At 48.7% G+C, this 16707-nt stretch overlaps 1 protein-coding gene across 1 annotated transcript; it reads right to left on the minus strand.

Annotated features, from left to right (window-relative positions):
- Window positions 1–7104: 7104 nt before the first annotated feature.
- On the minus strand, window positions 7105–8485 carry LOC130212103 (E3 SUMO-protein ligase EGR2-like). The gene is made up of 2 exons (XM_056443239.1): window positions 8183–8485; window positions 7105–8060 (listed from the first exon to the last, which is right to left on the minus strand). The coding sequence occupies exons 1-2, from the start codon at window positions 8289–8291 to the stop codon at window positions 7105–7107; spliced, it is 1065 nt and encodes a 354-aa protein (XP_056299214.1). The 5' UTR covers window positions 8292–8485.
- Between the last annotated feature and the right edge of the window lie 8222 nt (window positions 8486–16707).

Raw genomic sequence — 16707 nt, forward strand, 5'->3', positions numbered from 1 at the left:
CTAGAGACCTCATCTCCTTACTCTATCTCTAAAACTCCTGGGGAACCTCATCTCCTTCCTCTATCTCTAAACCTAGAGACCTCATCTCCTTACTCTATCTCTAGGCTCCAGAGACCTCATCTCCTTACTCTATCTCTAAGGCTCCTGGAGGAACCTCATCTCCTTACTCTATCTCTAAAACTCTAGAGACCTCATCTCCTTACTCTATCTCTAAAACCTCAGAGGAACCTCATCTCCTTACTCTATCTCTAAGGCTCCTAGAGGACCTCATCTCCCTCTATCTCTAAAAGGCCACAGAGACCTCATCTCCTTACTCTATCTCTAAGGCTCTAGAGGAACCTCATCTCCTTACTCTGTCTAAGGCTCCTAGAGGAACCTCATCTCCTTACTCTGTCTCTCTAAGGCTCCTAGGAACCTCATCTCCTTACTCTATCTCTAAAACTCTAGAGGACCTCATCTCCTTACTCTATCTCTAAGGCTCCTGGGAACCTCATCTCCTTCCTCTATCTCTAAGGCTCCTAGAACCTCATCTCCTTACTCTATCTCTAAGGCTCTAGAGGACCTCATCTCCTTACTCTATCTCTAAAACTCCTACAGAGGAACCTCATCTCCTTACTCTATCTCTAAAACTCCTAGAGGAACCTCATCTCCTTACTCTATCTCTAAGGCTCCTAGAGAACCTCATCTCCTTACTCTATCTCTAAAACTCCTAGAGGAACCTCATCTCCTTACTCTATCTCTAAAACTCCTAGGGAACCTCATCTCCTTACTCTATCTCTAAAACTCCTAGAGGAACCTCATCTCCTTACTCTATCTCTAAGGCTCCTAGAGGAACCTCATCTCCTTACTCTATCTCTAAGGCTCCTAGAGGAACCTCATCTCCTTACTCTCTATCTCTAAAGGCTCCTAGAGGAACATCATCTCCTTACTCTATCTCTAAGGCTCCTAGAGGAACCTCATCTCCTTACTCTATCTCTAAAACTCCTGAGACCTCATCTCCTTACTCTATCTCTAAGGCTCCTAGAGGGAACCTCATCTCCTTCCTCTATCTCTAAGGCTCCTGGAAGACCTCATCTCCTTACTCTATCTCTAAAACTCTAGAGACCTCATCTCCTTACTCTATCTCTAAGGCTCCTAGAGAGACCTCATCTCCTTACTCTATCTCTAAGGCTCTAGAGGAACCTCATCTCCTTCCTCTATCTCTAAAACCTAGAGAGACCTCATCTCTACTCTATCTCTAAAACTCTGAGGAACCTCATCTCCTTCCTATATCTCTAAGGCTCCTAGAGGACCTCATCTCCTTCCTAAATCTCTAAGGCTCCTAGAGGAACCTCATCTCCTTACTCTATCTCTAAGGCTCTAGGGAACCTCATCTCCTTACTCTATCTCTAAAGGCCCTAGAGGAACCTCATCTCCTTACTCTATCTCTAAGGCTACCTAGAGGAACCTCATCTCCTTACTCTATCTCTAAAACTCCTAGAGACCTCATCTCCTTACTCTATCTCTAAAGGCTCCTGGAGGAACCTCATCTCCTTACTCTATCGCTAAGGCTCCTAGAGGAACCTCATCTCCTTCCTCAATCTCTACGGCTCCTAGGAACCTCATCTCCTTACTCTATCTCTAGGCTCTGGGAGGACCTCATCTCCTTACTCTATCTCTACCTCATCTCCTTCCTCTGCTCTAAGGCTCCTAGAGGACCTCATCTCCTTACTCTATCTCTAAGGCTCTAGAGGACCTCATCTCCTTACTCTATCTCTAAACCTCTAGAGGAACCTCATCTCCTTACTCTATCTCTAAGGCTCCTAGAGAGACCTCATCTCCTTACTCTATCTCTAAAGGCACAGAGAACCTCATCTCCTTCCTCTATCTCTAAAACCCTGGGGAACCTCATCTCCTTACTCTATCTCTAAGGCTCCTAGAGACCTCATCTCCTTACTCTATCTCTAAGGCTCCTGAGGAACCTCATCTCCTTACTCTATCTCTAAAACTCCTAGAGGACCTCATCTCCTTACTCTATCTCTAAGGCTCCCTGAGGAACCTCATCTTCCTCTATCTCTAAGGCTCCTGGGAACCTCATCTCCTACTCTATCTCTAGAGGACCTCATCTCCTTACTCTATCTCTAAAACTCTAGAGGAACCTCATCTCCTTCCTCTATCTCTAAGGCTCCTGGAGACCTCATCTCCTTACTCTATCTCTAAGGCTCCTGGAGGAACCTCATCTCCTTACTCTATCTCTAAAACTCCTGAGACCTCATCTTACCTCTATCTCTAAGGCTCCAGAGACCTCATCTCCTTACTCTATCTCTAAAACTCCTGAGAACCTCATCTCCTTACTCTATCTCTAAGGCTCCTGGGGAACCTCATCTCCTTACTCTATCTCTAAAACTCCTGGAGACCTCATCTCCTTCCTCTATCTCTAAGGCTCCTGGGAACCTCATCTCCTTACTCTATCTCTAAGGCTCCTAGAGGACCTCATCTCCTTCCTCTCTAAAACTCTAGAGGACCTCATCTCCTTACTCTATCTCTAAGGCTCCTAGAGGAACCTCATCTCCTTACTCTATCTCTAAGGCTCCTGAGGAACCTCATCTCCTTACTCTATCTCTAAAACAGGAACCTCATCTCCTTACTCTATCTCTAAAACTCCTAGAGACCTCATCTCCTTACTCTATCTCTAAGGCTCCTAGAGGAACCTCATCTCCTTACTCTATCTCTAAGGCTCCTAGAGGAACCTCATCTCCTTACTCTATCTCTAAAACTTAGAGGAACCTCATCTCACTCTGTCTCTAAGGCTCTAGAGGAACCTCATCTCCTTCCCTCTCTCTAAAACTCTAGAGGACCTCATCTCCTTACTCTATCTCTAAGGCTCCTGGAGGAAGCTCGTCTCCTTACTCTATCTCTAAAACCTGAGGAACCTCATCTCCTTCCTCTATCTCTAAGGCTCCTGGAGAACCTCATCTCCTTACTCTATCTCTAAGGCTCCTGAGGAACCTCATCTCCGTACTCTGTCTCTAAGGCTCCTAGAGGAACCTCATCTCCTTCCTCTATCTCTAAGGCTCCTAGAGGAACCTCATCTCCTTACTCTATCTCTAAGGCTCCTAGAGGAACCTCATCTCCTTACTCTATCTCTAAGGCTCCTAGAGGAACCTCATCTCCTTACTCTATCTCTAAGGCTCCTAGAGGAACCTCATCTCCTTACTCTATCTCTAAGGCTCCTAGAGGAACCTCATCTCCTTACTCTATCTCTAAGGCTCCTAGAGGAACCTCATCTCCTTACTCTATCTCTAAGGCTCCTAGAGGAACCTCATCTCCTTACTCTATCTCTAAGGCTCCTAGAGGAACCTCATCTCCTTACTCTATCTCTAAGGCTCAGAGGAACCTCATCTCCTTACTCTATCTCTAAGGCTCCTAGAGGAACCTCATCTCCTTACTCTATCTCTAAGGCTCCTAGAGGAACCTCATCTCCTTCCTCTATCTCTAAGGCTCCTAGAGGAACCTCATCTCCTTACTCTATCTCTAAGGCTCCTAGAGGAACCTCATCTCCTTACTCTATCTCTAAGGCTCCTAGAGGAACCTCATCTCCTTACTCTATCTCTAAGGCTCCTAGAGGAACCTCATCTCCTTACTCTATCTCTAAGGCTCCTAGAGGAACCTCATCTCCTTACTCTATCTCTAAGGCTCCTAGAGGAACCTCATCTCCTTACTCTATCTCTAAGGCTCCTAGAGGAACCTCATCTCCTTACTCTATCTCTAAGGCTCCTAGAGGAACCTCATCTCCTTACTCTATCTCTAAGGCTCCTAGAGGAACCTCATCTCCTTCCTCTATCTCTAAGGCTCCTAGAGGAACCTCATCTCCTTCCTCTATCTCTAAGGCTCCTAGAGGAACCTCATCTCCTTACTCTATCTCTAAGGCTCCTAGAGGAACCTCATCTCCTTACTCTATCTCTAAGGCTCCTAGAGGAACCTCATCTCCTTACTCTATCTCTAAGGCTCCTAGAGGAACCTCATCTCCTTACTCTATCTCTAAGGCTCCTAGAGGAACCTCATCTCCTTACTCTATCTCTAAGGCTCTAGAGGAACCTCATCTCCTTACTCTATCTCTAAGGCTCCTACAGAGGTACCTCATCTCCTTACTCTATCTCTAAGGCTCCTAGAGGAACCTCATCTCCTTACTCTATCTCTAAGGCTCCTAGAGGAACCTCATCTCCTTACTCTATCTCTAAGGCTCCTAGAGGAACCTCATCTCCTTACTCTATCTAAGGCTCCTAGAGGAACCTCATCTCCTTACTCTATCTCTAAGGCTCCTAGAGGAACCTCATCTCCTTACTCTATCTCTAAGGCTCCTAGAGGAACCTCATCTCCTTACTCTATCTCTAAGGCTCCTAGAGGAACCTCATCTCCTTACTCTATCTCTAAGGCTCCTAGAGGAACCTCATCTCCTTCCTCTATCTCTAAGGCTCCTAGAGGAACCTCATCTCCTTACTCTATCTCTAAGGCTCCTAGAGGAACCTCATCTCCTTACTCTATCTCTAAGGCTCCTTGAGGAACCTCATCTCCTTCCTCTATCTCTAAGGCTCCTAGAGGAACCTCATCTCCTTACTCTATCTCTAAGGCTCCTAGAGGAACCTCATCTCCTTACTCTATCTCTAAGGCTCCTAGAGGAACCTCATCTCCTTACTCTATCTCTAAGGCTCCTAGAGGAACCTCATCTCCTTACTCTATCTCTAAGGCTCCTAGAGGAACCTCATCTCCTTACTCTATCTCTAAGGCTCCTAGAGGAACCTCATCTCCTTACTCTATCTCTAAGGCTCCTAGAGGAACCTCATCTCCTTACTCTATCTCTAAGGCTCCTAGAGGAACCTCATCTCCTTACTCTATCTCTAAGGCTCCTAGAGGAACCTCATCTCCTTACTCTATCTCTAAGGCTCCAGAGGAACCTCATCTCCTTACTCTATCTCTAAGGCTCCTAGAGGAACCTCATCTCCTTACTCTATCTCTAAGGCTCCTAGAGGAACCTCATCTCCTTACTCTATCTCTAAGGCTCCTAGAGGAACCTCATCTCCTTACTCTATCTCTAAGGCTTCTAGAGGAACCTCATCTCCTTACTCTATCTCTAAGGCTCCTAGAGGAACCTCATCTCCTTACTCTATCTCTAAGGCTCCTAGAGGAACCTCATCTCCTTACTCTATCTCTAAGGCTCCTAGAGGAACCTCATCTCCTTACTCTATCTCTAAGGCTCCTAGAGGAACCTCATCTCCTTACTCTATCTCTAAGGCTCCTAGAGGAACCTCATCTCCTTCCTCTATCTCTAAGGCTCCTACAGAGGAACCTCATCTCCTTACTCTATCTCTAAGGCTCCTAGAGGAACCTCATCTCCTTACTCTATCTCTAAGGCTCCTAGAGGAACCTCATCTCCTTACTCTATCTCTAAGGCTCCTAGAGGAACCTCATCTCCTTACTCTATCTCTAAGGCTCCTAGAGGAACCTCATCTCCTTACTCTATCTCTAAGGCTCCTAGAGGAACCTCATCTCCTTACTCTATCTCTAAGGCTCCTAGAGGAACCTCATCTCCTTACTCTATCTCTAAGGCTCCTAGAGGAACCTCATCTCCTTACTCTATCTCTAAGGCTCCTAGAGGAACCTCATCTCCTTACTCTATCTCTAAGGCTCCTAGAGGAACCTCATCTCCTTACTCTATCTCTAAGGCTCTTAGAGGAACCTCATCTCCTTACTCTTTCTCTATGGCTCCTAGAGGAACCTCATCTCCTTACTCTATCTCTAAGGCTCCTAGAGGAACCTCATCTCCTTCCTCTATCTCTAAGGCTCCTAGAGGAACCTCATCTCCTTACTCTATCTCTAAGGCTCCTAGAGGAACCTCATCTCCTTCCTCTATCTCTAAGGCTCCTAGAGGAACCTCATCTCCTTACTCTATCTCTAAGGCTCCTTGAGGAACCTCATCTCCTTACTCTATCTCTAAGGCTCCTAGAGGAACCTCATCTCCTTCCTCTATCTCTAAGGCTCCTAGAGGAACCTCATCTCCTTCCTATCTCTAAGGCTCCTAGAGGAACCTCATCTCCTTACTCTATCTCTAAGGCTCCTAGAGGAACCTCATCTCCTTACTCTATCTCTAAGGCTCCTAGAGGAACCTCATCTCCTTACTCTATCTCTAAGGCTCCTAGAGGAACCTCATCTCCTTACTCTATCTCTAAGGCTCCTAGAGGAACCTCATCTCCTTACTCTATCTCTAAGGCTCCTAGAGGAACCTCATCTCCTTACTCTATCTCTAAGGCCTCTAGAGGAACCTCATCTCCTTACTCTATCTCTAAGGCTCCTAGAGGAACCTCATCTCCTTACTCTATCTCTAAGGCTCCTAGAGGAACCTCATCTCCTTACTCTATCTCTAAGGCTCCTAGAGGAACCTCATCTCCTTACTCTATCTCTAAGGCTCCTAGAGGAACCTCATCTCCTTACTCTATCTCTAAGGCTCCTAGAGGAACCTCATCTCCTTCCTCTATCTCTAAGGCTCCTAGAGGAACCTCATCTCCTTACTCTATCTCTAAGGCTCCTTGAGGAACCTCATCTCCTTCCTCTATCTCTAAGGCTCCTAGAGGAACCTCATCTCCTTACTCTATCTCTAAGGCTCCTAGAGGAACCTCATCTCCTTACTCTATCTCTAAGGCTCCTAGAGGAACCTCATCTCCTTCCTCTATCTCTAAGGCTCCTGAGGAACCTCATCTCCTTACTCTATCTCTAAGGCTCCTAGAGGAACCTCATCTCCTTACTCTATCTCTAAGGCTCCTAGAGGAACCTCATCTCCTTACTCTATCTCTAAGGCTCCTAGAGGAACCTCATCTCCTTACTCTATCTCTAAGGCTCCTAGAGGAACCTCATCTCCTTACTCTATCTCTAAGGCTCCTAGAGGAACCTCATCTCCTTACTCTATCTCTAAGGCTCCTAGAGGAACCTCATCTCCTTACTCTGTCTCTAAGGCTCCTAGAGGAACCTCATCTCCTTACTCTATCTCTAAGGCTCCTAGAGGAACCTCATCTCCTTACTCTATCTCTAAGGCTCCTAGAGGAACTTCCGCCAATCAAAAGCCGGAGCCGCTCAGACCGCGGGCGCGTTCAGGGCCAGCGAGTACGCGGCCATCATCTGCGCGCGCAGCTGCTGCTTGGCGTGCACGCGCCCGTGCCTCTTGCGCTCGTCGCTGCGCGCGAAGCGCTTTCCGCACACGTCGCAGGAGAAGGGCTTCTCCCCGGTGTGCGTGCGCGTGTGCGTGGTCAGGTGGTCGCTGCGGCTGAAGCTGCGCGCGCAGATGGTGCACTGGAAGGGCTTCTGCCCCGTGTGGATGCGCACGTGCCGGTTGAGCTCGTCGGAGCGCGAGAAGCGGCGCTCGCAGCCGGCCACGGAGCACGGGAACGGCTTGGCTTTGGGCCCGTGCTTGGCGGGGGCGCGGCGGCCGCGCGGCGGCTTGGGGGCTCCCGCGGCGTGCGCGCCCCCGATGGTGACTATCGGGAACGCGCCCTGCAGGAGGGAGGAGAGCAGCTGAGCGTCCAGGGTGGAGGGGAGGGGGGGGAGGTCGCTCTGCTCCGCCTTCACCGGCCTGCTGATGACGTAGCTGCCGGAGTCTCCCCCGGTAACCCCGGTAACCCCGGTAACGGGCACCAGGCTCCTCAGCCAGTCCTCCAGCCCCAGGGGCTCCTGCTTCACGGGGCAGGGGGGGGGCGTGGCCTCTGAGCTCAGCAGGGAGTCCAGGAAGGCGGCCACGTCCACCTGCTGCTCCAGGGGGGGGGGGGCCCCGGGGGCCGCACACCTGCAGCCGGAGGCCAGCGGCTCACTCTTCACCACCGGCGGGGGCGGGGGCCCGGCGGGGGCCCCCAGCTCCATCTCGGTGCAGATCCCCACGATCTCCGTGATCATGCTGAGGATGGCGTCCGCCGTGCTGCTCAGCGCCGGGGGAGGGGCGGGGGGGGCGCCGGGCGCCGGGGAGAGAGCGTCGGAGGAGCAGTCGCTGAAGTCGGAGAAGAAGTCGGAGTCGGAGGCGTCGGTACTGGGAGAGAACACTGGGGGGGGAGGGGGGGGGGGGTTAGTGATTGCATAATCATCGCCACACAGCCTCTCAGGTGAGGCACCAACACAGCCCACTGGTTATTGATTACTGGTTATCGGTCATCGTGGTGGTTACCTCGGCAGAGCGGCGCCGCCCCGTCGGACTCGTCCCCCACGCTGTCGACCCACAGGCTGCACGCGTCCTCGAACTCCGACATGAAGCTGTCCTCGCGCTCCAGAAGCATGGCGGTGCGGCGGTGCGGTGGCGAGGACTCGCTGGTCGTCGCTCCGATGAGACGATGGCTCCTCTCGCTCGCTGCCGGCTTTTATACCCGCCGTCTCCTAGGTAACCCCGGCCCGGGATTCCCCCCGCCGAGCGCGTAGCTGCCCAAACATGGACCGCCCCGGCGTGACGAGGGGAACCCCTCGCCATACAAGGACAGGGGGGGGGGGGTTCCTTCACTGCGGCACAGAGACATTATACAACCAGGTTCATGCAGGGCTGCAGAGGGGAGGAGGAGAGGAGGGAGGAGAAGGAAGAGGAGGAGATGAGAGGGAGGAGAGGAGGAGAGGGAAGAGGAGAGGAGGAGAAGGAAGAGGAGGAGATGAGGAAAGAGGAGGAGATGAGAGGGAGGAGGAGAGGGAAGAGGAGGAGATGAGAGGGAGGAGGAGAGGGAAGAGGAGGAGAGGGAAGAGGAGGAGATGAGAGGGAGGAGGAGAGGGAAGAGGAGGAGATGAGGGAAGAGGAGGAGATGAGAGGGAGGAGGAGAGGGAAGAGGAGGAGATGAGAGGGAGGAGAGGGAAGAGGAGGAGATGAGAGGAGGAGGGAAGAGGAGGAGATGAGAGGAGGAGGGAAGAGGAGGAGGAGGGAGGAGGAGAGGGGAGAGGAGGAGGGAGGAGGAGGAGGAGAGGGAAGAGGAGGAGGAGGAGGAGGAGGAGGAGGAGAGGAAGAGGAGGAGAGAAGAGGAGGAGGAGAGGAAGAGGAGGAGAGAAGAGGAGGAGGAGAGGAAGAGGAGGAGAGGAGGAGGAGGAGGAGAGGGGAAGAGGAGGAGAGGGAAGAGGAGGGAGGAGGAGAGGGAAGAGGAAGAAGATGAGGGAAGAGGAGAGGGAAGAGGAGGAGAGGGAAGATGAGGGAGGAGGAGAGGGAAGAGGAAGAAGATGAGGGAAGAGGAGGAGGGAGGAGGAAGAAGAGGAGAGGGAAGAGGAGGAGAGGGTTGATGAGGGAGGAGGAGAGGGAAGAGGAAGAAGATGAGGGAAGAGGAGGAGGGAGGAGGAAGAAGAGGAGAGGGAAGAGGGGGAGAGGGAAGAGGAGAGGAGGAGAAGGAAGAGGAGGAGATGAGAGGGAGGAGGAGGGAAGAGGAGGAGGAGGGAGGACGAGAGGGAAGAGCAGGAGGGAGGAGGAGGAGGAAGAAGAGGGAAGAGGAGAGGGAAGAGGAGGAGAGGGAGGAGGAGGAGGAAGAAGAGGGGGAGAGGGAAGAGGAGGAGAGGGAAGAGGAGATGAGAGGGAGGAGGAGGAGAGGGAAGAGGAGGAGAGGGAGGAGGAGGGAGGAGGAAGAAGAGGAGAGGGAAGAGGAGGAGGAGGAGGAAGAAGAGGAGAGGGAAGAGGAGGAGGAGAGGGAAGAGGAGGAGGAAGAGGAAGAAGAGGGGGAGAGGAGGAGGAGGAGGAGGCATTGTTGTTCTTGTTTCTCTCTTCCATCGGCTGCAGTTCTTGGTGTGTCCTGCAGGGGGCCGTCCAGACCATAATGAGAGATGTGTTCAGCGTGGCCATCTTGTTTGTAACCAGAGAGGCCGAGGCTCCGTGTTCCTGTCTTCACCGGTATCCGGTAACCGGTATCCGGTAACCGGTATCCGGTTCTACGGGCGGAAAAACAAAGATGGCGACCAAAGCAGCAGCATGGCGCCGGCCCTGACATGGGCCCGGCTCCAGAGCTTTGGGGCCGCCGTGTGATTGGCCTGATGTTCATTCCTGAGCGCTGGCCCTTTAAGTGACTCGTCCTCTTGAGCCCAGAGGACCGAGGAGGACGGACGCGTCCCCTCGCCACGCGTGTGACATCACCGCTCAGCTGCCGGGATGCTGTCGCCATGGAGACGGGGGGAGATCCAGGGCGGGCGTTGTGTGAACCTCCTGAGTGCAGTACCTCAGAGGGGCCAGCAGGGTCCAGTCCTCATGTCTCTGGTTCTGACTGACACTCCAGAACCAGAGGTCAAAGGTCAAGGGGCCATGTTATGAAGTAGAATGTCCACGATGGTGAAATAAATTACATAACATGTTCTCCACAGTGAAATAAGAAAAACATGATAAACATCTTTAAATCAACAACTAATCATGGGGAGGAAATTATTTGTATATATATTTTAGGTATTATTATATATATATAATATATATCAGTATTTTATTATTATTTTTCTAATTAGTATTCATATTGTTTCATCATTAGTTTTGTTATTATAATTGTTCCTCTTTATAGTATCATTACTATTACTATATTGTTATTACTAATATCGTTATTATCATGATCAGCTGTTTTTATGATTCACTGGATTAACTCCTCGTCTTGACCTTTGACCTCTCCCTCTGACATCTGTCCATCATCACACTGCAGAGCACCACCTAGTGGTCAACTCAGGAACTGCAGCTTCCACTGGATATTTATGTTTTTGTTTATCGGCTCCACGTTCAGACCCAAAATAACCGTGTGACCAATCAAAAGAGAGGAAGAGGAATAAACCCTTTACTCTCTCTCTCTCTTCTCTCTCTTTTCTCTCTTCTCTCTCTTTTCTCTCCTCTCTCTTTGGCTTCTCGTTCTCTCACACCTATACAGATGGCGCGGCAGTGTCCAGTCGCCGTCGCGGCAGCTCCGCGGAGATTGTGCGCTCTTTTAGTTTTTGTGTTTATTTTTAATATTTTCTTTGCCACAAACACATCGGCACTAACAACATACGACCGCAGCACACTTTTGGACATAAACTTTTGCGCAAAACAAGGGTTTTTGTCCACTTTTTCCATCGATCCAGCGTGGCGGCAGAGATCGTGCGAGCGAACCACAACAACAGCAGTGGAGCCGCTACTACGGGAGAGCGAAAACATCGAGGGAAACGGAGCGGAATTCGGAACAGACTGAGAGTTCAAGCCCACCGTCCACCTCTGCCCAGCATCCTTCTTGCTAACGTCCAGTCTCTGGAAAATAAGATGGATGATTTTAGGCAAGGATCAGATTCCAACGGACATGCGGGATTGTAACATCTTTTGTCTGACGGAAACTTGGCTGACCCGCTGGTGCGGATCGAGTCATATGTCCAACCGAGTCCTTCTCTGTTTTCCGTGCAGACAGAACGGAAGAGTCTGGTAAATCTAAGGGTGGAGGGGTCTGCTTCATGACGAACAACATGTGGTGCGACCCCAAGAACATTAAGACTCTTTCTCGCTCCTGCTCGCGAACCTGGAACATCTGACGATCTCATGCCGTCCATTCTACCTTCCCGGGAGTTCAGCTCGGTCATCACCACAGCCGTCACATTCCACCACAAGCGGACACCGGCGTAGCACTATCGGACCTACATGATGTGTTATGTCGGCATCAGAACAAGTATCCCGACGCGGCTGTGGTGGTGGCTGGGGACTTTAACAAGGCAAACCTAAAAAAAGTCATGCCGAACTTTCACCAGCACATTACGTGTGCTACCAGAGGGGAAAGAACGTTGGACCACTGCTATACGCCATTCAAGAGAGGCTATAAGGCTGTCTCTCTCCCTCCGTTAGGGAAATCAGACCATGCCGCCATTTTTCTGCTTCCGGAGTATAAACAAAGGATCGCGGGAAGCGGTAGTGACGAGGAACGTAATGCGGTGGTCTGACCAATCAGAGGCTGAGCTACAGGACGCTCTGAGTATTGTCGACTGGGACATGATCCAATCCAGTTCCAGTGACGTCAGCGAGTTTGCGGAAGTAGCAATGAGCCTCATAGCAACGCTAGCGGACACCATCGTCCCCACGGTAAAAGTTAGGGACTTTCCTAATCAAAAGCCGTGGGTTGATAGATCCATCCGTGAAGCTGTGAACGCCTGCATTGCTGCCTATAACTCCGGTCTTGTATCCGGCAACATGGACGAGTACAAGGCAGCGGTCTATGGACTGAGGAGGGCGGTGAAGGAAGCCAAAAGGAGGTACCGAGACAGAGTGGAATCACAGATGGAGCAGCGCGACACCAGGCGCCTATGGCAGGGGCTACGGACTATTACAAACTACCAGAGCAGACCCCGCGCAATGGTGAGTGCCGACGCATCCCTAGCGGACGACCTGAACTCATTTTATGCACGGTTTGAGGCTAGCAACAACAGCTAGCTCACCGCTAACAACAACACCGTTAGCGTAGCCGAGGTGAGTTCTACCGCTGGGGACGAACACACACTCTCTGTGACCGAGCACAGTGTGAGGAGGGCTCTGTTGAGGGTGAATACCAGGAAAGCTGCAGGTCCAGATGGCATATCTGGGCGAGTACTGAAGACCTGTGCTAACCAGCTAGCTCCAGTGTTCACCACAATATTCAACCTCTCCTGGCTGAGTCCGTGGTCCCGCCTGCTTCAAGAGATCCACTATTGTCCCTGTGCCCAAGAATGCTTCTCCAGCATGTATGAATGACTACCGACCGTGGCCCTCACCTCGGTGGTCATGAAATGCTTTGAGAGGCTGATAAAGGACTACATCTGCCCCTTCCTCCCTTCCTCCATGGACCCGCTGCAGTTTGCTTATCGCCCAAACAGATCCACGGATGATGCTGTCTCCCAGGTACTGCACACCACACTCTCTCATCTGGACAGCCAGAGGGGGCTATGTGAGACTGCTGTTCAATGATTATAGTTCAGCTTTCAACACCATAGTCCCCCAGACTGGCGGCAAGCTGATTGAGCTGGGACTGAAGACCCCCCTGTGTGCTTGGATCCTGGACTTCCTGACCGCCAGGCCACAGGTGGTCAGGGTGGGCAGACACACCTCAAATCCCTCACCCTGAACACAGGATCCCCCAGGGTTGCGTCCTCAGCCCCTACTGTACTCCTGTACACACATGACTGTGTGGCCAGGTTCAGCTCAACACCATCATCAAGTTTGCGGATGACACAGTGGTGGTGGGCCTGATCTCCGACAACGACGAGAAGGCCTACCTGGAGGAAGTTGCTGATCTGTCACTCTGGTGCCAGGACAACAGCCTCATCATGAATGTCACCAAAACTAAGGAGCTGATTGTGGACTTTAGGAAGGTACAACAACAGAGGACGTACTCACCACTGGGGATTAACGGGACTACTGTGGAGAGGGTGAGCGGTATAAATACCTGGGAGTCCACATCACCGAGGATCTGACATGGTCAACAAACACAGACACTCTGGTGAGAAAGGCAAGGCAGCGCCTCTACCACCTCAGGCAGCTGAGGAAATTTAAAGTTTCCCAGAGGATCCTTCAGTCCTTCTACTCTGGAGCTGTAGAGAGCGTCCTGACAGGAAGCATCACAGCCTGGTTTGGCAACTGCTCCGCTCAGGACAGGAAGGCTCTGCAGAGAGTAGTGCGTTCGGCTGAGCGCACTATTGGAACTACACTCCCACCCTGCAGGACTTGTACACCAGGAGGTGCAGAACCAGAGCCGGCAGGATCATGAAGGATCCTCACCACCCCAACAACAGACTGTTTCAGCTGCTGCGGTCAGGCAGGCGCCTCCGTAGTCACGCTGCAAGAACAGAGAGACTGAGACGGAGTTTCTTTCCTCAGGCCATCAGGATTGTGAACTCCGACCTCACCAGGACCACCACATAGACCCACACAACTGCCCCTCTTAGGCACACACACACACACACACACACACACACACTTACTGTAAATATTGTGTTGTTTTTTATTTGTAAATAGTGTGTACTTGTTGCCCTTGCACATTCCTGCTGAGCATTGCCACTTTCATTTCACTGCACACCCTGTGTGTGTATGTGACAAATAAAACATCTTGAATCTTGAATCTTGAATCTTGAATCTTTTCTCTTCTCTCTCTCTCTCTTTTTGCTCTCTCTGGCTTCTCTCTCTTTTCCTTTCTCTCTCTCTCTCTTTTCGCTCTCTCCTCTCTACATGGAGGATGGGGAGTGTGTGTGGGCGAGGAAGGAGAGAGAGAGAGACTTGCCATGGCGCAGAGCCACGTTCTGCTACCACCGCCTGTTAAAATACACACATACAGGACTGTCTCAGAAAATTAGAATATTGTGATGAAGTTCTTTATTTTCTGTAATGCAATTAAAAAAACAAAAATGTCATGCATTCTGGATTCATTACAAATCAACTGAAATATTGCAAGCCTTTTATTCTTTTAATATTGCTGATTATGGCTTACAGCTTAAGAAAACTCAAATATCCTATCTCTAAATATTAGAATATCATGAAAAAGTATACTAGTAGGGTATTAAACAAATCACTTGAATTGTCTAATTAACTCGAAACACCTGCAAGGGTTTCCTGAGCCTTGACAAACACTCAGGACTGTCTCAGAAAATTAGAATATTGTGATAAAGTTCTTTATTTTCTGTAATGCAATTAAAAAAACAAAAATGTCATGCATTCTGGATTCATTACAAATCAACTGAAATATTGCAAGCCTTTTATTCTTTTAATATTGCTGATTATGGCTTACAGCTTAAGAAAACTCTAAAATCCTATCTCATAAAATTTTAATATTTCCTCAGACCAAGTTAAAAAAGATTTATAACAGCTGAGTGTTTGTCAAGGCTCAGGAAACCCTTGCAGGTGTTTCGAGTTAATTAGACAATTCAAGTGATTTGTTTAATACCCTACTAGTATACTTTTTCATGATATTCTAATATTTAGAGATAGGATATTTGAGTTTTCTTAAGCTAAGCTGTACATAATCAGCAATAAATCAGAATAAAAGGCTTGCAATATTTCAGTTGATTTGTAATGAATCCAGAATGCATGACATTTTTGTATTTTTAATTGCATTACAGAAAATAAAGAACTTCATCACAATATTCAAATTCTCTTCAGACTATAGTATATATATATACACACAGATATATATACACACACAAATATATATACACACACATATATATATATACACACACATATATACATACACACACATATACACACATATATATACACACACACATACACATATATACACACACATATATATACACACACAAATATATATACACACACATATATATATATACACACACATATATACACACACACATATATACACACATATATATATACTAGGGCTGTGAAACGATTACAATTTTTAATCGGGTTAATCACAGGTTTTTGTGGATTAATCATGATTAATCACATATTACCGATATTCTCGGTATATTTTGTGAGAACATAGAGATTTATGACAAAAGACGGATATATACATTTATACATTCTTCTATACAATGGTGCTGCAACTCAGCAGTTATTTAGCAGTTTTCTTCCATATGGAACATTAATACATCTTCATCCTAAACAGAATGTTTAACCCTCCTGTTACCTTTCGGGTCAATTTGACCCCATTCAATGTTTAATGTGTTCTTTGGGGTCAATTTGACCCCAGGCTGTTTTTCACTGTGTCAAACATATCAGAAATATCAACTTTTTTATTTATTTAAAGGACTATTTAGGTAGTCAACAAACAAACATAAAGTACCTCACACTTAAACTTGGGAAGCAATATTAATTCTAATAATTTTCTGGAGGTTTTAATTGCTGGGGTCAAATTGACCCCGAGGGTAAAATATGTTAGTAAATGTAAAGGTAACAGGAGGTTAAACAGAGCATATTTCTCTTGTTTGTCAACCATTAACTCCACCATGATACAATCTAAAGGCCTCTAGTCTTCCTCTAGCAGCTGCTGAGGCAAACTGACTGTGTGGGTTTTCTTCATGAACTGGGCCGTGATGAAAGGGACGGCGGGGACACCGCTGCAAAGCTGAAACCTCACCGGCCCGGACAGGTGGACAGATTGACAAGTGACTTTTTTTTGCTCGGTCCCGATGCGCACGGAGCTCTGTGGCGCGCGAGACGGAGATCGATAAGTGTTAACGCAACGCGTAGAGACAGAAATGACATGCTGCTGTGGAGATGCGATCAACAACAGACGTTTAGTTTAATGAAAGAACAAAGACGTGCTATAGAGAACATGTCAGGGGGCGGGCCAATCTTTTTAATGTCATGCGATCTACCGACACTACGCCGCGATCGACTGGCAGGTCGCGATCGACGTGTTGAGACCCTGATCTACAGGAAGTAGAAGTCGTAACAAGGTTTCCGGAGGTGAACCTGCGGAAGGATCATTACCGATGAACAGACCGTCTGCATGAGAGCGGACAGAGTTCAGATTGAAGTGGTGGATTGGAAGCTCATTTTGCAAGTGACTTTTTTTTCGTCCCAACGACCAACAACAGACGGATTGGAAGCTCATTCTGCGCATCGTTAATGCGTTAAAAAAAATAACTAGTTAAACCTGTAATTGAATTAACTGAGTTAACGCGTTATTTTTCACAGCACTAATATATACACACACACACATATATATACACACACATGTACACACACATATATATACACATACACACACATATATACACACACACATATATACACACATATATACACACACA

This window comes from Pseudoliparis swirei, chromosome 21 (assembly GCF_029220125.1).
Source record: "Pseudoliparis swirei isolate HS2019 ecotype Mariana Trench chromosome 21, NWPU_hadal_v1, whole genome shotgun sequence".
Lineage (NCBI taxonomy): Eukaryota > Metazoa > Chordata > Actinopteri > Perciformes > Liparidae > Pseudoliparis > Pseudoliparis swirei.